The 22,954-nt window shown below is 36.6% G+C and overlaps 1 protein-coding gene across 1 annotated transcript; it reads right to left on the bottom strand.

The window, feature by feature from the left end:
- Positions 1-5,254: 5,254 nt before the first annotated feature.
- Positions 5,255-22,702, bottom strand: Gabra6 (gamma-aminobutyric acid type A receptor subunit alpha6). The gene is made up of 9 exons (XM_027938690.2): positions 22,135-22,702; positions 21,826-21,935; positions 21,144-21,211; positions 18,857-19,077; positions 18,690-18,772; positions 18,284-18,427; positions 17,741-17,893; positions 16,202-16,461; positions 5,255-7,876 (listed from the first exon to the last, which is right to left on the bottom strand). Exons 1-9 carry the CDS (start codon positions 22,194-22,196, stop codon positions 7,601-7,603), a joined length of 1,377 nt encoding a protein of 458 aa, XP_027794491.2. The 5' UTR covers positions 22,197-22,702; the 3' UTR covers positions 5,255-7,600.
- Positions 22,703-22,954: the final 252 nt, after the last annotated feature.

Here is a 22,954-nt window from a genome sequence, read left to right on the forward strand (position 1 = left end):
GCCACCAAACATGATGGCAGAGTCAGTGGCTACATAGTTGTGGTCAGGGACAGTGTTGCTCATCAATGGCCTATAGTTGAAATAGCACCAATCGTGTGTCCTGGGAATCAGACCATTCCTGATTACCTGTAACTCCAAAATGAAGCAGATTATCTGTGCAACTTGGAGAGACAGTGTGGTTCGGTGGAAGCCAAAACAAACAAACAAATAAATAAATAAATATACAGAAACAAGCAAGCATGGTGGATCTTGTCTCACCATGATACATTATGCAATTAACGTCACTTATCTGAGTCATGGTTTATCATTTGCATGTACAATGTGTGCAAATACAACATTCTTTATAGAATTGTTGTACAGACTAAACCAAATAAGATATGTAAATACATAAGCATATCATACACGTGCTGCTATAACTTGAATATGATTTGTCGCCTCAGAAACTTGTGTTGAAATTTGATTAGATTGTAGTGGTTGTTAGGAGGTAAAACGTTTGTGTTCATTAGGCCAGTAAGAAGTATTAATGCCTTTATTGTAGAAGTGGATTCTTTCTATCTTGTTACAAACTGAGTCTAGCCCCTGTGCTTTTTGTCTTCCACATATATTCCTCTACTCTTCTGCTTTTTCCCCATGTTATGACACAGAACAGGGCTCTCACCAGGTCCAGCTGCCTGGTTTTGAACTTTTGCCTTCTAGAGCCCTAAGTGAAATAATCTCTTTATCTTCATAAATTATTCAGTCTCATGTATTCTGTTATAGCAACAAAAACAGACCAAGACACAGGCTCATCACAATTATTAACTCACATTAAAACCAAACAACTGTTATTTAACTACTTTTGGGTGGAAATATTTTTAAAACATGTGACACGCTCTTCTGATGTTTTAAATGGATACAATTAAAAAATCATTATGAAATTGTAATAAGGCTAAACAAAATTCAGTGGTTAAAGGATTTTAGAAATTATTTAATGAAATCCTCAAAATATAAATATGTACAAATAAAAGCTCCTAAAAGTAAGCGACTTCCCCCAGGGTGTCTGACCATTGTGGTGAACTAATGCTATCAGGTCACTCAGACCATATGACATACTTTTGCAACAGAGAGTGTATGTCATCCAAAGCACAATGAACTCATGGTTTTGAAACTGACTTTTATAGCCATCCATCTCACTTACAGTTTTCAGTATGCTGTGTTTCTATCTCTATTCTGGTTTTTCTATATTTTACTCCTTATATCCCTTTGGGCTAAGAAACAAATTAACTAACCTGACGTAGACTTAACATATGAGTAGGAGAGTCTGGATGAGAGTATGGTGACTATGTGACTAAAATGCTTGGCTTTCAATTCTTTATTTTGGTTCACTTGAGTAAGTTTACAGGTACACCGGTGAGAGTTGGGGTACTCTGGGCTCAGTGTCACATTATTGGTTCTCCGCATAACAAAGGTCATTAGAAAACTGACCTATATGCAAAAGTAAAACTTTGCTACTTCAACATTTGAACAAATGTTAAAATCAGACATTGCAAACAAGGGAAAACATATTAACAAACCAATCTAGCAGCAACTGCAAAAATAATCTAGAGTAAGTAAATTATGGGATGTTAATGTGTTCAATTAAAACTAAAATGCAGAAGTTATACAAAAAAGGTGGTCTACTTAATTCATTTTGAAATAACCAATAAATAAGCAAAGAGATTTCAGGAATGTACAAGTAGTCTACTTGCATGTTAGCTTTCTGACTCGGTTTATATAACGAGTCTAGTCTGGAAGACTAGTGTGAGTAGGCTTTATGTTATAGATTTCCTCCCCATTTTCTACCCCATATGCTCAAAACCACATGTGGTCAGAAGAATGAATACAGCTCGGGTTCTGGAAGATTTAAAACAATAATCGCCACTGGTTTTTCTAGGACAGAAAACATTCTGGGGACAATCATGAATTGAGGCGTCATTAAACAATAACACATGATCAAGTAGCCAAACTTTGTGGGAAGCTCTTCAAAGTTGTGAACTTTTAGTAGCTAGAGTCATGCAATGCTCACACTCTTCAGTACTGCAGTACTGACTTGTGTTTTTTTTTTTTTTAGTTTGAGTGTGTTGGAAGGTATTTTATTTTTGTGTCGGCTAATGTATGTCATAAGCAAATCCATTCATGATTACGCCTGAACTGACAGGGAATGCTTTTAACCATAATTTTATCAATTATATATCAATGCTAACTACTGGAATATAAAGAGATGATCATGATGATACTCTAACCAATCATGCATGACCAGGCCATAGACATACCACACACCATTTTAAGCAGTTTTCATGCATAAACTCATGTGTGGTAACATATAGAAATGGATCTTTACCAAGAAGTACTTCAGGACAGAAGCCTGTCTTCTGCATGGCTCCCTCAACCACTCAACTTTGCTCATGAAATGCAACCACTGAGCAATTTTAAAGGGCTTAAGCTGGATGCCAGAATAGGGTGGGTCCCTGTGTTTCCTAGTGTCTCTGTTGCAAACCTTCCCTTCTAGGCCTAGCAGGGTGTGCTTTTCCCATGCTTTCTGCTAGTTGTGAGGAAAGACAACAGGGAGACAAAGGCCAAGAGGAAAAGGGAAGAAGGGACTTCTGCACTCCTCCTATTGCTGTTCTGCATGAGTTTCAGCTCGTATCCTCGCACACTGGCAGCAGCAGTTGGTGTGGCCTCTAGGTTCTGTCTGTCTTCTCGGGAGCAGCCTCATCATGCCTCTGGTATTGACTTCTTCTTAAATTTCTGGGCTCTAGTTCCTGGTGGGGTCTTCCCCAAAGAATTTAACTCCATGTCCCTCTCTTTGTCCCCAAGTCCCAGCCTTAACAATGCTTGACATTTTTTCTGCCTGGATTGTATCTGGTAACAGAAGACCCTGGGCTTCCTTTGGAATGTCCATGGTTTTAGTGAACTACTGACCTCCATGCCAATTAAAAGTGAAACACTAGTGATTTGTTACATGAAGCCCAGGGTTCACCGTTAATTAAAATGATCACTTTTATTTGGTTATAATGAAGCATCTGGAGAACAAAGAATCTTCTCTACTAATTTATTTTAATAGTTATAATGATGATGATAACTGTGACTGAGTGGCCTCTTTTGACTAGAGAATTTACAGACAGAAAGGTTTAGGCTCACAGGTTTTAGTTATCTGTACAAATAATGAAGAACAAAAGACCTCCAATGGCAGTTGTAAAGAGTCTCTTACTTTTTATTGTGGTGGGCTGCTTCTCTCAAAAGAGCAGATGCATATTTTATTTGTGCTGATGGTAGAGTAATGATATAAATTGAAATCTTACCTTTGACAAGTCACCTAGGAGAATGCCAGGACATTAATTAGGAAGGAAAGTGAGGCTGAAATGTATAGAAGACTTAGACAAGGTTGGTGATCATAGAGCCTCAAGGTTGGGAATAATAGAGCCTCAAGGGTTTCTAGGATTTTGTGGCTGGTGGAAGCAATTTTCCTAACAAATTGTCCAACACCTGGACAAAATTGTCCCGCACCTGAATTTAGACTCTATGGAGCTGGGTGTGGTGGTGAATGCCTGTAATCCCAGTGACTTAGGTGGCTTAGGCAGGGGGAATCACCCAAGTCTGAGGTCAGCCTCAGCAACTTAGCAAGGCCCTAAGCAACTTAGTGTCTTAAAATAAAAAATAAAAAAAGGGGACTGGGGATGTGAGTTAGTGGTTAAACACCCTTGAATTCAATCCCTAGTACAAAAAAAAATTAGTAACACTTCTGGATAAAGAACCCCAAATCAACCAGGTAAGGTGTTGACTGACAGAAAAGTTATAGGAAAAAAAAAGTTATAAATATCAACTGTGGTCATGTAGCCAACTGCAGAAACAGAGACTGTAATAGCTATGCATATTTTATCCTTTGCTTAATAGCCTTTTCACAGGTATAGATATAATGTACACGTACATGAAGCTCTAATAGGTATTTTATATACTGAGGGTTGTTTATATTAAGTAATCTCTTTTCTGACCTCCCTTCTCCTGTCCCTTGAACTGTTTTATGTATGCATTTTTATTTCATAATTGAGACTTTAGGAAACAGAGCATTCCAGTGGGGCTGTAATTGTATTGGAAGAATAAATATCATCATTCAGAAATGGATACTAGGATTGTTGCCTAGAGATAGATATAATAACTGTTAAGATTTTGTGCATTTCCTTTTTGGAAAAATCATGAGAGTATTTCTGTTTGTACAAAGGATCATCACATCTTATTATTGTGAAGCAGTATGAAATGTACAGCAGTATGTATATAGTTCTGAATCACCAAAGGGCTAAATTATGCCAGTTAGCAAGCAATTATCTGTCAGTTCCATATCCAACCGTCTATATTCCATTTTGTCATGATGGGGCTGAAACCCTGTAATTTTTATTCCTTCTCCTCAAGACAATTTCTGTTTGGTTCTGCTGACAGAAAGCCCTGGAGAGATGGAGGTAGGCAGATGGAAGGCAGGAGGAAAGGGCAGGTACTGTATCCTTTTGTTGACTGGTTTTGCCTGAGATAAGCATTGGTTCTTGTCTCTAGTTGTTCTGTCCTCCCAGAACCCACCTCATGTTCTCTCAGAGTTACCCAGTTTCAGTCAAGCATCACATCCTTGAGTCTGATCTCGAATTTGCATTGTTCCACCTCAAGCTCCTGAGAATCTAGCAGTAAACCTTGGAGGTCTGAGAGTCAGCTCTGAGAATTCCTCCTCTAGTGAGCAGAACTTCCAGTGGCACCCTATCCTTGAAGTCTGATCCCCAGCTCTGGGTGGTCTGGATCCATACAGCTTCTTCCCTATTTCTAGGTTCTGTTACCCTTATCCTCTCCTGCTCCATATCTGCTTTCACAGTTAACATCTCTGTGTGGCTGAACAGGTCCTTCTCTATGAAATTCCCTCTGTTGAAATAAATACTCTGGTTCATTTTAACACAGTCACACTTTAGTTTCTAAATAGCTATTTGGACTGGAGTAAGTCATGCATGCCTTCAGAGAAACACAATCCCACATCTGTTTGATTGGGGGTTGGTAATAGAGGACATGGTATAGACAGTAACATAAGTGGTGCTTTGAAATTGTTTTCTGGGGGATGCTACTGCTAAGATTTTCTTTTGCAAAATAACACAATCATATGGATATAGCAAATATTTTCTTTTAATCAGTTTTCTTTATTTCAGCTTCTAACATAAATGCTGAGAAAGAGTGTCATTCACAATGACATGTTTATGAATGCTGTGGAAGGACATGCATGATATCAGAAAACCATGCGAATTATTACAGGGAAAGTGTGAGAGATTTCTAGTGGGAATGAAGGCATAAAGTCCCATTGTATTACATGAGGACAGGTGTGAATACAGTTAAATGAACAAGTTGTCAATTCATAGTATCTGAGCTTCATTCTCAGCCATAGAATCTGACTGCTACTTGATTTTAAGTACATGTTTTTCTCTTCTCTGTGCCTTGGTACCCTCATCTTTAAATGGAGAAAATAGCAATACATACTTGACTCTAAGGAGGATGAAACTGAGATGATGAACACCTACCTACCTAATGTTAAATTATGTCTAATATACTCCACAAAAGAAAAGCAAGCTCTATATAATTATAACAAATTCACTTAGATAGGAAAGAATAGTTATGAAACAACATAAGTGTGCACAACGGAAGGGGCTTGGGGAGGAATCCTGTATTAGTTTCTCTAGAGAAACAGAATCAACAGGAAGTATAATTATAAAAGGGTAACCAAAGCTGAATAGTCCACAATGGCAATCTGCAGGCTGGAAAGCTGTGAGAATGAGTAGCTGTGCAGTCCAAGAGGCTGAAGCCCCAGAACAAGAGGGATCAAAGGTGCTACCGGAGTTTGAGACAAAAGGCTTCTGGAGAATCCACTTTGGAAGAGTGAAGAAGCAAGAATCTGATATCCTCAGAAGTTCGCAGCAGCAATAAAGAAACCATTCAACAAGAATTGAGCTTGCATCTGTGGCTGCTTCCTTGTTCTTCCAACTTTTATTCCATCCAAGCCATCATCCTATTGGTCAGTGGGAGGTTTTCTATTTCAGTTGGCTATCCCACATGCCAATCATTTCTAGACACACCCCCATCAATGCATCCATAAACCTCTTAATCCTTGACCTCTTAATCCAATCAATTTGACAATTCAAATTGACCATTACAGATCCAATACAGTTTCTTTGTTCTATAAATAAGAACAGAGCTGCATCTCCCAGAGACTTAAGATATTTAGTTAAGGAGCTAAATGATGGAGAATTTGGGTGGAAATCTCAGTCTCTTTACCTTAGCCAAGGGCTATTTCAATTAAGATTGAAGTTGTTTGGGCATTTTTACATTTTCCTAGATGGTGGCTAGACAGTTCTGAGTTCTGGGTGACTGCAACAATGTCTAAGACCCAGGATGTCTAATGAAGGTTTTATCCATTTGGACAAACCACATTCCATGCTTTCTCTTACTCCTAACTCTTGTTTTCCCTGTATAGTTCAATGTAAGAGAAACAGAGGAAGCATCAGGAAGAACTGCACTAATAGAAAGAGGAGTGTAGTCTCATCCATTTTTCATTGTTGATAGAAGAGGAGGAAAAGAAGAATTAACTATTTAAATATGAATTCCAGTCTTTATCCAGTGGGGCTACTGGGTCTGCCTCTTATACCTCTACCTCTTACAATCACCAGGGACACTAACCCTGGCATGGAAATAACCAGGTAACCAGTACATCATTCAGTATCTAAGGAAACTGTTATCCCTAGCTTATGAAACAGATCTAAAGAACCAAGTTCATTCATATTTTATTTAGTGTTATACTTAAAAAGGTGGAAATTACAAGTGGTAACTACAGCCATAATATAGAGAGCTTCCTTAAAATCTCTAAGATTTTCCACAACTGCATGGAATTCTGGTAAGCACATTAATTTAAAGTAGAATTTAATAGGATAAAACAACACAGTATAGCAGTAAAACTAAAGCTATGTACAAATGCATACATAATTTATGATTGATGTATAATTTATATGTATACAATACCACACTTTACTGAGGTAAAAGAGCACAGCAAGGTTAAAAACAAATGTCTAAATTCAATATAAGCTTTATAATGCCACCGAAAGGCATTTTGCTAGCATAAAGGCCTCCAACATGCTGGTATAAACCTACTGATGAATATTTAGACTGCATATTTATTTTACACTTGTGTAAACTAAGCCAAAAAACATATTTAAGGCAACCTTTGAAAGTTTCAGTATTTCTCATCTGCCTTGTTACCTTGTGATTTGCAGTGACAATTAAAGTACTGAATGATGAAGGACATTCATCTTGAATCCACTTTATCCTCTTATAAAAACTTTATCTAAGGTATGAAAATGTTACATTTTTCAGCCATCTCCCACTTACAACTTTGACTGGTAACATTATTGCTTTGGGCTCCATACATGTTTAGTCAAAGCTATGAGTTACAGATTTTCAATCTTGATTTCATATCAGAAAAGCATCTACACAAGGCTCAATGCTATTGTGATTTTTTTAATAACAGAAAATAGGAAGTTATATAGAGTTATATTTTCCTGGCCACAAGCTATTCGACCCTGCTACTCACTTCCATTGTGTCTTTGGAAAGATAAACTATCCAGTAGACAAGATTGAATCCTGCAAATGCAACTGGGAAAAGAATTCGGGAATACTGGTCTATCTTACTGGTGCCCCCAAAGGTTGGTGAGAGTGGTGGTGGGGTGACAGGTGTTGGCTGTAGGATGGGTGTGCTGGTGAGAACTTTGTTCCCCTCGGTGGATGGAACTATTGGCAAAGTCAGCGAGGTAATTCTTTTTTTCAGATGGTACTTGGAATCGGAATGCTGTGGAAGAAATCACAGAGATATTCATACTGGGTAAAAGAATAGAGGTCACTTTAATCTCTCATTTTTTTCACCATTGGCAAATATTATTGACTACGTACTTTGTAAGGTAAAATATCAACAAACCCTTAGTATTATTTTATCCTGCTACTTTCCCAGGAAACTGTGAAAGCACCTGTTAAAATCAAATAACTTGCTTCAATCTGACATTCTAAAATTTAATGCATCAACAGTTGATGCCAAGCATATTCTATGTTGCAGAAAATACAAAGAGTGTCACACCTTTAGGAAAACTTGAGCCAGCCGCAAGGTAAGCAAAGGCCACTAAGGAAATGGATGTAAACAACGGTGTGTGTGTGTGTGTGTGTGTGTGTGTATGTGTGTTGGATTCCAAATTACTTAATTCAGGGAAACCAGAGTGCAGGTCATTTACACCTTCTGGACACAGATCGCCCCCCCTCTCCCCGCCCATCTGCATGTTCACTTGCTTGTGAGTTTGAACCAGATGAAATGTAAGAAGAAAAATTAAGAAATGTAAGAAGAATTAGTATGACACGGCTGGTGACCAAGTACAAAGCCTTCAGCTGACTGAGAAAATGAAGGCTTTGACATAGATCTGCCTCTTCACTAGAAGCTCTACACTAAAAGCGTTCTTCTTCTCACTCAAAAATTCTCCACTGGGTCCCCTCCATATTGACGTCAGATTTGTTGCATGTTCTTTTCAACCATTAGATGTTTTGTTCTACTGAAATTGCAAAGCAATCAACTTCTGTCTTGAAAGAAATGTTTACCACATTCAATGACAGTTGAGAAGCTAGGTCCAGTCAGGTGAGATGCCCTGTCTGTGATTACCCGGCTAGCAAAAAAGCTCACTGGTCAATTTCAATGCTTCTTCCATCCCAACAGTTTCTTGTTGAGCCTATTTCACAGACTTTGGATTCTGTCTTATTTAGATTTCTTTCATAGTGCTGGATCTAGGGTGCTTTCCTCTGATTCCTATTGTTTCTTGTCTACATCCTGTAACAATCGCTCTCCTTCAGGCAACGTTGTCTTGCTGGGTCTCTACCTTCAAAAGCTTGCTGTACATTACCACTGACCTTGCAAAATGGCCTTGTTTCCTCCCTGGCAGCAAAATCACTACTTTGCTGCCTGGCAGGGCATCCTCCTCACATGGGCTGACTCCCGTGGCTTCAGCCAGCAACCCTGAGGCAGCAGGATGAGATAGCCACCTCCCCTGTGTGGGCTGAGCCACAGGACAAAACGACCTGCCGATGTGGTGACATTTGGGCTGCAGGAATAACAACCCCAAGAATCTCTTCTTTCTATTTTTCCTCCTGAATTTTGCTTTTGATTTGGGATGCAAGTTTCTGAGTATCTAAATAATAGTGGTCATCATAGAGAACTCAAGCCCAATGTGACTTTAGAAACTATGGAAAAATCTGCTTCTTCATCCAAAGCATAAGAAAAAAAAAGAAAGAAAAAAAATCTGTGTACTCGCAGGTGATTTGACAATTTCAAGCAAGGACTATCTTATCTATTGACCTGGTATTGCAGTAGGCAGTCTGGACAAAACTCAATAAACCATGGTTCTTCTAGGTAGAATAGGGTTTAAAATAAAGGAAAACCTCGTCTGCTGATCTTGGACAGGAAATAAGTGGAAATCTTTATTTAAAATGTGTGATATCAGAGGAATAAATTCCCAGGGTCACCAGACTCTTTGCCAAATAAGAGTTTTCTATCATGTTTCTTGAACTCTAATTTTATTTTTCATCCATTAAATATGCTATTAATATATTGTCCACCTGAAAGAGAAAAATGCATTACTGGTTCATCCTCCATAAAGACCTACTCTCGTCCCACACATAGGGAACACTGAAATACCTTCCCCTAGGAAAAGTCCTAAAGATCATGATGGCACAGGAAGAGAGCAAACCTTCAGAGTGGATTTTCTTTCCAGGCTTGTCTTGACCTTTATTAGCACACATTACCTGATTGAAACTTGTCTTTGTTTTACACAGAGGAAAGCAGGCATGCCACTTCAATGGAATAAAAAGGTGACTATAAAACATCATTTACCATAAAAATGAAAGGCACTGTGATTTTCTTCTTCTAACTTAGGGTGTGGGGTGGTAGGGCTGCTTCTGAATATCTTAGCATTGTCACATTGTCACAGAAGACTTAATGAGGCTTGCCAAATATCCCTGGTCCAGAGATAAAAGGCTTCATTCACAACCAAACACCATGAAAAATTTCAGTAAAATGGCATTAGCCTGGAATTAAGGGTCCCATAGAATAGGATTACTCTCTTCCTCATTACTGTCCCCAATAATCTCTGTAGAGAGTTGCCTAGGAGTGAGGGGAACAGGGGAGGTGGAAATCTTCAGATTACAATTCTCTATCTGCTTCTTACTTGTATATGACTTAGACATGTCCTATATATCAGAGATTCTGATTTTCCCTAAGCTTCAAGATCTCATCTTCAAAGTTAGGGATAAATTACTACTTTCCTCACAAACTTATTCTTATTTTTAGAATTTAAGCAAAATGAATCTCTCTCTCTCTCTCTCTCTCTCTCTCTCTCTCTCTCTCACACACACACACACACACACACACACACACATGCAAATTTACACAGCAAATCTTAGTTATAACTATTTTTCAATTATCCCCCAAAATATGTCTGATTATTATTCTTACCATTCATTTACCTTTGCTTGGTTTCCTCTTGCCTAGAGTAGCGTGCACCTACCACCCCATCTCTATCTTTCCTCCACATCTTTTGATATCAAGCTTATGTGCCAACTGATATCACTGATTATGTATGGCTTTATACACTTTTGTGCCTACTTAGCTATTACAACTAGTGTGACTATTACAACATTTTCTCTTCTAAGTATAATTCTTCTGTTGTGGCTTATCACCCTTTCTATTGTAATGTTCCCTTGATGATATAGGATACCTTGCTCCATGCATGATCCCTGCAGAGCCTAGAACATAAAATGGTTTAATAAACTTATGCTCAATCAACGAATGAACAAAAATCTAAATATTTTTCAAGATTTGTTAGAGAAGGCAGGAAAAGAGAGAAAAACAAAGTTTTATGATAACATTGTATTTAAAAATTTTTTTGATATTACATCCTATCATAGCTACCATTTCTAAAGGCTTACTGTTGGCCAGCATTACAAGGTAATTTGCTTGCATCATTTGGCTTATTCCTTGACGACATCTTTAATGTCATTATATTTGTTATAATGGAAGCTACAGCAGGAAGCTTACACAGGCAGTAAGTGGCAAGGCCTAGATTCAATTCTTCTTAGGTACCAAAAATCACATTGTTAGAAATTCTTATGCTATTCATTCCCAGTTTAGGCATGATTTTTCAAACTCACAACTACAGGGATTTGGGTGGATAATTCTCATGGGGACAAACTGTCCTATGCATCCTGGGATGTTGATCAGCTTTCCTTACCTCCTCTGATGAGATACTAGTAGCACCCTCCACCCCGAATTGCAACAACCATGAATGCCTCCAGACATTGCCTAATGTCTTGTGGGGAGACTGATCCCCTTTAATAATCACTAATTTGAAGTCACCATTGTTTCACTGCCCAGCAGCAATGGGGGTGGGGTTGGAATTTTAGCAGGCAGCAAATATGATATGCAAAAGAAAATGCAAGAATCCTGGCCACTTGACACACTTAGTAATCGGTACTGGATCATCGGGAATTGGCAGCCTGAGGAAACTGGACACCAATTTAGAAGAAAATGCATTGAATTTCTAAAAAGAAAGCCAACCTTGCAAGCCTTTCGAGCTCCAGGCTTGTATCAGACCCGCCTACTCTACTGTAAGCCCAGCAGCTTCAGTTGATGGCAAAATAGGCTTTTGTCAGAGTCCAGATGAGGGCTCAGCTTGGGGCTGTCACTGTTTTGAGTGGAATGCCTGTGGTTGTGAATTTTTCCAAGGCTCCCCTGCTGCTGAGTGCCATCCTGCTTTGGGTATTTTTAGAGCACCTCTTTGTTTTAAGTAATGTCACACTGCAAAGGTGCTCTGAGTCAAAGTGGACAATATGACAATCACTTATTTGGTCTAGGCATAAGGCATTAAGAGAATATTTTTGAGCAATTTCAAGTCTAATATTTTAAAAGGGAGAGCACAATGGGTAGCCTTTTAATATATACATATTCTAACGAGGACTACACTACTGAATGGGCAAACTAACTGTTTATAAAATAAGCATGTAGAGGCACACACACACACACACACACAAAAAAAAAAACCATAGAGACTAGGCTTTGAGAACATTTAGTATTTGAGATATTTTAAAACCATCATATCAATCATTATGGAAAAAAATCGGAACTCTGCTTGTATTTACATTACAGCTAATAGAGTTGAGAGCAGAGATAGCTCTTGAATTTCTACAGTGAAGCAGCAGGGGTGCTAGGGGAAACCCAACTCCAGAAAGAAGTATTGGACAGGAATTTGATTGGACATATGGCAAAATAGCTAACACTCCTTACATCCCTGATCATCTAGTCCACCCCACTCTCCCCATCAATCATAGAGTGGTATAACCATAGAGAGAGGGCACCGTGATTTTTCTGGTCCTTAAAGCCAGATGTCTTAATTCAATCCTTACTTCTATGGAGTAATGACAGTATTCAAAGAAATTTTGGCAAAATCTGGAAGAGGGAAAGATGACCTTTTGGCATTCTAAAACCTTCACATCTTTCTATGTAAGCTTGGAAATGGACCACACACAGCCCCACCTTGAAGAGGAGGCAGGAAGGACATAGGTCTTATTTCCCTCTCTATACTTAAGTTTTTAGCAGCTGGCTTAGTGCTTCTGTAACAGAGCCAGGTTCATCTTTCTCTTCTCAGCTTAGACTTCACTCCTCCAGAAATGGAGACCCCCTCCAAACTGAGACACTCACATGGTTCTTCATCCTGTCCTACATCACTGACCATAGCCTTTATCACAATTATAAAGCCTTGTTAATTGGTTTCTTCCAGAGTTGTCCCTCTTCCTGTTGTACAAGAAGCTCCATGAGGATGTCACTCAGCATTCAACAAAGGACTTGGCATGTGAAAGCACTTAACAAACAATTGAACAGCATGAATTATTGAATAGATACTTAAGTACTCAACAAATGGGTGCCCAATGGAAACAAAAGAAAATGAATGAACAATATAAGCAGTATAAATGTAGTCATTTTCCTGGCTAGTGAATTTTAATCCATTTTGTGTGTAGATAGTGAACAAAAAGTTCCATGCCCCTTGTAGAGACAACATGCCAAATCAGGAGTAATGACAACACTCAAGGAGAAGGTTGATGGGGTAGGGACAATTCATTCTTAGGAACACAGCCATGATAACTTAGACCTTTAAATTAATAAAGAAACCAGCCAGCAGTGGCAAAGGAGGTCAAGAACTGAGCTTTGTCTGCCTGGAGTACAGGAATGCCCCAGACACATCAGAGGTTCTAAAACCACAAAGTCAGGAATGACTGCAATGTCTAGATAGCACACCAAATAAAAACGGCAACCATATAAACAGGAGAAAGGCTACTGAAGTTTCTTCTCAAAATCTACAAAGTTAAATTTCCAATTCCAAATGCCTTAAAAGCAAAACAGATGATGAGTGTTCTAGCATTCTTTGTTTGTTTTGTTTTTTTGGGTTTTTTGTTTTGTTTTGTTTTGTTGTTTTTTGTTTGAGAACTACCTTTTTAATACCTGAATTCTTTTTCATTATTATCTTAAATTTCAAAGTCAAAATCAAAGTGACAAAGGTAATAAACTTTTACCTACATCCATGCTTAGTTTCCTATGAAGTGAACATATTTAAAATATGCAACATAGAATCACACGAAATACCCAAATCTCAACTTCACCATATTAGTTTGCTATTTCAATGTCCAACTTACTCAAATAATGATGTTTTGATTACAACTGAATAGGCATTTTTAAATGTCATGGTATTTTCAAGGAAAAAAATGACTTTGCAATCATAATATACTATTGTTTAATATAAATTGCAAATATGAAATTTGTATTTGTTCCCCCCCACTGTATAAGACAACCTGCCAAGTTTTCATGTGAACAAAATGAAAAAATCCTGCATGATTACCTATATTTATTTTGATATGTTCAAAGTTTGCATTGTTAGCTTTTGTTGTTTTTAATTTCTACATTTTAGCCTTTTGTAAACAAAATTCTCCTATTCATTGTTTAAAAATATTATAAGTGGAACTAGGTTCAGAAATACAATTTTTCATAAGAAAAAAATGGCAACTTGCAAGAAAAAGTACTTTAAGGTGATTTAAATGCAATTTTTTATCCAGTTTCCCAAAAGACCTGCTCATTATATGTTACTATTTTAGGATTGTAGGAGATAGTTTATATGAAAACCTGAGATCTTAGATTCTATCTTATTAATAAATTATACGTTTAAAATAATAGCCTGAGGAGGTGATTACTGTTTTCTCCAAAGATTTAAAATCATATTCCTCTCAGTACAAGATATTTCAAAGAAAGTAAAGATAAAGATTACTTTTAATTTTAATATCTGACCACTGAGTATATTCAAAATCATTCCAGTTGCTTTTTACTCTATTTTTATTTAATTTCTCTTTTTTATTTTACTCTATGTCTCAAATAAGTTTTTAAATTGAATTCTGACAAATAATTTATTTCTCAGTACCTGTGAAGATAATATATGAACTTTGGATGATATTTGTAGATTATATAACTATATGCATACAGATAGCTTATAATAGAATTAATTAAATTTAAAAACCTAAAATCATTTCCAAATATGTCATTCATATATACTCTCAAATATATGGAAATATACTTATGTCAAAGAAAGAATTTGGGGAATGACCTTACCTACATTCTCAAAATGTTTTATCCCCTGTATGTATTCTGGTATATCTGAGTCCTTAAGAAATTGTGGGAAAAAGAATGCTTCATTCTACATAATTTTATGAACATCAGGAGTTCTAGAATCAATTCTAGGTAGTTTTTCTACCCAGTAGTAAATAATATATTTTCTTTTTGGAGATCCAGTTTTCTCATTTGTAAAAGAAGGTAATTACACTGGGTCACTGTATGGCAAAAGTTTTCATTCTTTTTTTTTTTTTTCTTGCCATGGCTGATTCAAGAAAAATAATATGTGAATTATATATCTCGACTTATTATAAGGCTGGTCTCTCATTTCCTAGAGAAAATGTAAATTCTTAAACAAACGTCTTCCTTTATCTAAGTGAAAATGATCAATTAAAATAAATATCACATTTTTAGTCAAGAAATTTCTCACAGAGAGAGAAGCCATACATAGCTTTATAATTTTTATCATAAAGATAAAATAAAGATGAATGAGCTATACATGGTTTTGAGATCTAGAAATGCTTGCTAAAATTCATCAATTAAAAAAATTCCCAGTTCAATGTGTCTGCATTACTCAATCTTACTAGCAAAAATTATCTCTTTCCTAAGAGTTACTCTTTGGAGTTCATATTAATACAAATTCATATTTGTCAATCAATTTTCAAATGCATTTTTAAAAGGGTGTCCAGCTTAATTGTGTAAGAATTCACTCATCTATGAAACAGATAAGTAGGAGTAGATTTATGGCCCTTTAAATACCAATGCTATCCTTTGTTTCCTATTCAAATACCTGTGGGGACCAGGGCTTGACCATAGCAAATTTAATGTAAATTTATGAGCATTTCTCACTGGTTATAAAACTTTGAACATAAACTCATTGGGATACATGTATCTAATATACAAATATAAATATGAGAATATTTTAATGTGAATCAAATATTTGGACTACGATTAGTTCAGAGAATCTATTATTCACCATTCACGTCTTGTCCTCATGAACTAAAACAGCAAACAGATTTCTAACAAAAACAGTCCATTCCAAAAGGGTTCCTGTTCCTTTCCTTCAGAATCTAAAGTCTCATTAGGAGATATATATATATATATATATATATATATATATATATATCCTGTTCAAAGGAAACATCTAAAGGCTAAACAGAATTTTCTGGTCTCCTTTGAGAGCATGGAATCTGCCAGAATAAGTAAAGATGATGAAAGAAGGATGTGAAAGTTTGGAGCAAAGATAAATGAAGGATTGTTCCTTCGCATTTTTTTTCTGTGATGTTAGAAGTGAAATCGGCCTTGCTCTTGGAACTAGAGTTATGCAACTTTTAACTATGTAGCTTGTTATTTTGGACTGTTTATTTGTATGTAATCACTCTTTGGGCTGCTTTTTTCTAACTAGTGGGTAACATTAGAAAAGACAACAATTACCACAACAATCTCTGCTTCCAAGGGTTCTGTTGCCTTTGATATTGTCACTGGAGATTGGGCTGCAAGCTGTGCCTTCCTTTTGGCCTTCTGTGACTGTAGGTTGGTGAAGTAGTTGACAGCTGCAAACTCAATGAGAGCAGAAAAGACGAAAGCAAAGCACACAGCTATGAACCAATCCATGGCGGTTGCATATGATACCTTGGGCAAGGAGTGCCTAGCACTGATGCTTAAAGTGGTCATCGTTAAAACAGTAGTGATACCTAAAATGAGAAAAAAAAAGAGAGAGAGAAATTCAGTATTAGCATCAGGAAGCCAATAGCAGGATCAATTGAGAAGATGTTGGTAGGTAGAGTAATAAACACTCTGTCACTGCAGTGCAATGTTTGTTACCTGATTGCATTAACATTGTTCATAATTATTATCATAGGTGCTATCATTTTTGTATCACTCAAATTTAGTGCAGTGACTTATACAATGGAATTCCTCAAAGAGTTGTTCAACTGTATTTATTTAACTATTGTAAAATTTAAGTCATGAATAATTCTTAGTTTTTTAATTCACGAGAAAACAATACATTATTATCACTTAAGTAAAAAGAATCTTAAATTTTGGGTCAATTTTTGTAGCTGAAATATCTTTCATTACAATTGAGAAATCTGCTAGGTCTGAGTATTAATATGTAATTAAGTTATATTCAATTTGAAAAAAATTTCTTAGCTTGATTTTAGGGTAAAACATCTACTTACAAAAAATAAATTTCCTCATTCATCTGCCACCAGTTTCCTACTTGAACTTCAGACTTGGGGAATTTATAGAATTAGGAGATGTGTGACATTGATGGTCAATATAATTATACAGATATACTTTTGTAATTTGTAATTTAGTATACTAAATCAAAGGACTCAGGATTTATTGGAGATTTCAGTTCAATTCAAGTATTTTGTATGTACTACTAAATTTCTGGTCATGAAAATCTACAAAAGGATGGATTTCATTGCTAATAATATTCTTAGTTATAGCTTTTTCTTATTATTTTGTTTCATTCCATCAGAACTAGTAGTGGTTTTATAACACATAAATGGGAGTAAATGTTTGAGTTGAACCATAAGAAATAGGTGACATTGGAGACTGCAGAATGCCAATTTAATATGATTCGACCTAGTAAAAGTCAGATACAATTTCTGTATGAGTAGTTTCAGTATCTTAGTTTTTTTGTTTTCCTGGATTTACATGTCAGTTTTTACCTGTCTGCTTTTCCTTCCTTACAAAAAAGCAAATCAAAATAAAACATTACTAAATAGGGCACATGAAAGTCATAGAAAACCAGCCAGAATTCTTGCTGAGACAATATTTTTGTTGATTCACTACGTATCTTGCAGAAAGATGAGTGTCATTTTACAAATATACCTGTCTGGATGAGATAGGAGTCTATTTCCTTTGTGGACTGAAAAAGTGTCCTGATGTGAATATTCACCCAAAACACACAAGCAATGAGAGGTGGAGGATAAATGGAGATGGAACACAAAGTGCAAAGCATACCAAAGACAGTTCTTGCTGGTACTGACTCCTTATTAATCCAGAAAGACACCTGGGAAAGAATGACTGTCATAATGCAGGGAGTGTATATCTGTATCATGAAGTAGCCCATCTTCCTTTGCAAGTGGAAATAAACCGTCATTATTACGTATTCACCTGTTGGAAGACACGCACATCAGTATGATTGCTCTTGGCAGTCTGTAAAAGGAATGCAGGTGAATATCAATCATGCAAGATTTAAATTAGTCTGGGCTGGAAGAAAACAAAGACATTTTCCAGCTCATGAAAGGCTACTTGCTCAGCAGCTGATAGAGCAAAGAGACACATCAGGTCATTGTTTTTGTTGGGGTTCTAAAGACTCATTCGAAGATTATACAAATCTTTAAGTACATCTGGTTGCAAAATTAATTTTGAAGACAACATTCATCACTTCAAAATAGCAAGTTTAGCTGAAATGGCTAATGCAGAGGAAAAAAAATAAATATATATAAATAAATATATGATTTGAAACTGGAGTCCCCTTACAGACAGTATTCAAATTTTTACCTGTGTTAGATTTAATTGTTTCACTAGACACTGTTTGTCCAATCAAATCATACTGCAAGAGACTAGAAGATTCTTCTGGGACTTCTACTGAGTAAAGTGGTCCTTTTTTCCATGTATATATGATTTCACTTTTGGGGTAAGCATCTGAATTTGAAAAAAAAATTAAACATAGCAGTGAATATGACTAGCTGTCTTTTTTTTTCCATTCAAACTAGAATTGTCTATAGAAAAAAGGAAATGCAAGATAAATTTATTTTTTTTAATCATGATGACTAACATCTCTGTGAGATTGACAATAAGAGTGTCAAAGTATTTTTTCTCTTATGTTTCCCTGTCTATGACTAGAATCATATAATTGAACATTTTGAATGCATTGTTTGATGTTCAGAAGCTTTTTGTAACTTACAACTCCCAAACTTGAGTGGACAAGCATGCCCATCCATAGGAAAGTTAACCAGCCTCATGGGACAGTCAGCATTGATGGTAAGCCTAGGGACATTGAAACAAATGGTTCTAAGTTAGTACCATGGGCAAGTCAATTCGGTAAAGGAAATAGAATTAACGAAATCTCACCTCATGGTGTAGAGAATTGTTCCATTTTGCATTATTCTGAAGAGTTTATTAGGGGTTGTCATGTTGTGAGCAATTGACTTTTTGCCATTCCTAAAAAAAGTGTCAGGTGTCCAGATTTTACTGACCATCAGATTATTTAAACTCAGAATCTCAGTAGGGCCCCCGAACTTCAACCTCTCATCGGTCCAGGTCTGGCGGAAGAAAACGTCCATTGTATACTCCTAGGAGAGAATACAATATTCACACGGGATGGAGATATGGTTTATTAAAAGTAATTCACTCACTAGCTTATAAAACTAATTCTAAAATTAAGCAATAAAGCAACACTTTATGACAATAACTTCTCAGTAAAGCTAAATAATAATTTAATAACTAATGATTTTATAATCAATACATAATTGATTATTATAATAAATGAATAATTTATCATTAATAAATAATGATTTTTGGCCAATCATCATTTTTCTCAAATGCAGAACTGATATGCTGTATTGGGCAAACCTCCTTCTCCCCCACCCTGGCTATTCTCACCTTTCTCTCTGTATCTGTTCAGTAATTTATCTTCCCACCTATGAACCTATGTATACCTCCCTACTCAATTTAGAAGAAAAACACATGAAAATATTTATAGTCCAGGTTGTTTGCAGACCTTCCTACCATCAATTAGTCTAATCCTCTGCTCAGTACTTCATTCACCTGCAAAAGAGTCTCAGAGAATTACAGTACCATTCAACAAATTCCCAGGAATAAACCTTACTGATTAATATGTTATGGTCACACATCATAACTATTTTATATTTTTGTCAGAGAAGAGACAAGCAAATGTTTCCATGATTATTCCAAATAGAGAATCATTTAAGTCTGAATATAAATATTATAAATATAAATAGGAGTTTCAGCTTGTGACTTTCATGAAATAACATCAAAAATTTTAAGAATTTTTATAAGGTTACTGTTATTGACAATAACTTGTAATTATACAAAAGGAGTGTCAATAAATGTTTTTTTGCCTGTTTTATAAATTCCTTTATGATACTTATTAGTACTGGTAGTAATTTTGTTTCTAAAATATAACACACAATATAGTCATACAATAATTATCTGAGCTACATTAGCTTGGATACAAATCCACTTTACAAATCCATTTTAAAGAAGAAGACATATGTTTAAGTTAAAATTCTAAGTATACCCAGAATCATTTAATTCTGGGTATACTTAGCTGTTGAAGTACTGGTTGTTTCTACTTGGGGTGAGTCAGTATTTGAATGAATCATATAATACAAAAATAATCAGTATTCTGAGTTATGGTGACTTTTCTTTCTCCTCACGTTACAGAATACTTATCTCTTCATAAAGCCCTCCCTTGCACTCTAACCATATCCCTTGTTTTCTTTCTTTCTTCTTTCTCCCTCCCTTTTTTCTTTTCTCCTTTATTCCTTTCTTTTTTTCTTTCTTTCATCTTTCTTTTTCCCCCTTTCTTCTTTTCTTTCTCAATTCAAATGGCAAAAAGACAAAAAAAAACTCCCTTAACTATTTATCCAGAATTATATTTCCCTAATAAAATCAAATGGCACAGCTATTTAAAGATAGTTATGTGTGTTTCCACATTAGTATTTGTATTTTAATTTCAAAGAAAAGAATGCTACCTGAGAACTGTGAAAGGATATCATGGTACACTTTGTTCTAGAGGACTAGCTCAGGTTTTCATCTCCACCTACTATAAATACCTTCTTACGAATCCTACAGCCATCTGTACCTGGAACAGAATCCCCAGAACACCCACTGGTCCATTGCAATGTAAAAAGGGGAATGCATGAGCTGTTCCAAATATTCCTTTACTGTTTTAACAAAATAGACTGACAATGATGTGTCGCAAAAGACAGGTATATTTTAAGTTTCATAAGTAACCTCCATATATTTTTATAGGGCATAGAATCTTTTTTTGTTTGGTTGGTTTGGTTTGGCTTAACTATTCAAACAATTGTATAAGGCCTTCACAAAGGAGAAATTCTTCTCTTCATATGAAAGAATCATTGCATGGCATGTGGAAGAAAGAGTGGATCTAATCTTTAAAAGGCCTTCAGTCCAAAATATTCCAGCAGAACCCTCAGTGAAATGTGAAGATTAAGCAGTAATCTGCTCTAATGGCGAGCCCTCCCTGCATGAATGCACATATTGCGTCGCATCGTGAATCTGGAGCCAAGCTTGGTGACCTGGTGTCATTAGTTGTGGGACTCCACTCTCCTCTCCCAAGTAAAAATACCCAACTCAATCAGCACTCACTCACCATCTCCACATCTGACACAGGTCCAAAACTGGTAACATAAATGTCCGTTTTGACTTCGGTGACAGCACCTGGAATTAACCCAGAGAGTAGGGGCAATTATTGCCAGGCATATTAATTGAGACTGAACTTAATAACTCCACAAATCCCCCCTACCCATGACCAGAGTCTACAGATCCACTACAGTGGATCCCAGAATATTCCAGTTATGGGCCACCTTGAATCTTTCAACTCTGAAACCTCACACTAGTTACATTATTTTAAATTTAAATTTATTCTAGTATAATTGAGGAGATTTTTAAAGAATAAAAGAGAAAGCATTGTAATAAAATAAAATAATAATGCATAAATATATACATATCTATATATTTTCATGGAGCAAATGCTAAGGAGTGCTTAACATAGAGAATTTCATTCTACATTCTCTCTATGAGGCAAACATGTTTGTACACCCACAACATAGACCAGGATTCTAAAACTTAGAGGTCAAGTAACTTCCGTAACATCACTAATTGAGGAAGGGGCAGAGATTAAATAGGAATACATGAATGGCCTATCTGTGGAACCCCTACTCCTTACCACTCTGATGACCTACCCCCTTTCGGACCCCTCTAGGACTTGGAAGGGCTATAAAGAATGAAGGAAACTACAGTTGTCTGATTTAGCAAAAAATGTAGCTTCTTACCTCCAAATCCCGGCCGTAGCCGATTGTCATAGCCTTCAAGCAAGTTGTCCAGGATCCGACTGATGTTTTCTGGGTAGAAGTTGCCTTCATCTGCCAGAGCATTTTCTAACCTGATGGTAAGACAATCAATGATCTATCCTTCTGGTCTCAGAAAAAAATATGTTGTCTATGCTACCCTAATTCACTCCATTATAAATACATGCTACACCACCCCCTGGTTTCTTTTGCAGTTTGGTAGAGAAGTCACCCGGTAGGTATATACTTTTCCTTCTCTCCAAGCTAAAAGGAAAAATAAGAAAAATATCTTACCATAGAATAATGTATAGCCAGGGGAGGAGTAACACCATCCTACAGTTCACTGAAATGCCCATTTCACCCTTCTCCTGGTTTATTCCTCCCCCTCGACCAGCTCTCCTTTGCCAGTCAACTAGAGAAATCCTCCAAACCCCTCATGTCCTGCTTCCTTGCTTGCTTCCAGTCAGTAATCCAACAGATGAGGAGGTTGTCAGAAAAACTTTGAGGAGTCCCCAGGCCGTCTTTGATCTTGTTTCTGTCTTTTCACATGGAATGAGGTGGTTTATGGTCTTAGACTATGTCCTGGAGACACCCAACCTGCTCCACCTGACTCAGTTGGGAAATGAAGCCTCTGAAGGGACAGTGCACGGTCGGAGAGCAGTGACAATAATCGAATAAGGCATTAGGGGAGATTAGAAGGAAGAAATCCACTGCTAGTTTTGGCATGGAATTAGCAGGGCCTGTGAGGAAATCTGGAAGGCAGTGGCATCTTGCTGATTGAGATTATGTTCCAATGGGCTCAGCATTTATTATTTCTATGGTTCACAGAAGGATTCCTGCATAGCTCTTACTGCTTGAAGAGTTGAACAATATTGGAACGCTACTGGATTCTCTTTCTGAATTTTATCTGCCTTATGGGAGGCAGGCACACCCTTCCATTGTATTTAAAAATAACCCCTCACTATTCATTTACCAGCACTTATAGCACACCAGAACAATTTCATCTTACTCTATTTTTTTTCTAAGTACATTGCAGATTCTCCTCTTTTTTTCAAGCTAACTCTTAAATGTGCTCTACTGCTATCCTTAGGAACGTGGTCATAAAAACTGTCTA

This window comes from Marmota flaviventris, chromosome 5 (assembly GCF_047511675.1).
Source record: "Marmota flaviventris isolate mMarFla1 chromosome 5, mMarFla1.hap1, whole genome shotgun sequence".
Taxonomy (NCBI): domain Eukaryota; kingdom Metazoa; phylum Chordata; class Mammalia; order Rodentia; family Sciuridae; genus Marmota; species Marmota flaviventris.

Coding starts and splice junctions, on each gene's coding strand:
- Gabra6 (XM_027938690.2), bottom strand. CDS start 22,196: ATGGGCATTTCAGTGAACTGTAGGATGGTGTTACTCCTCCCCTGGCTA. Junction 21,212..21,825: donor GCTACGGCCGGGATTTGGAG/GTAAGAAGCTAC, acceptor GGTTAATTCCAG/GTGCTGTCACCGAAGTCAAA. Junction 7,877..16,201: donor TGGAAGCAGAGATTGTTGTG/GTAATTGTTGTC, acceptor TTTCTTCCACAG/CATTCCGATTCCAAGTACCA.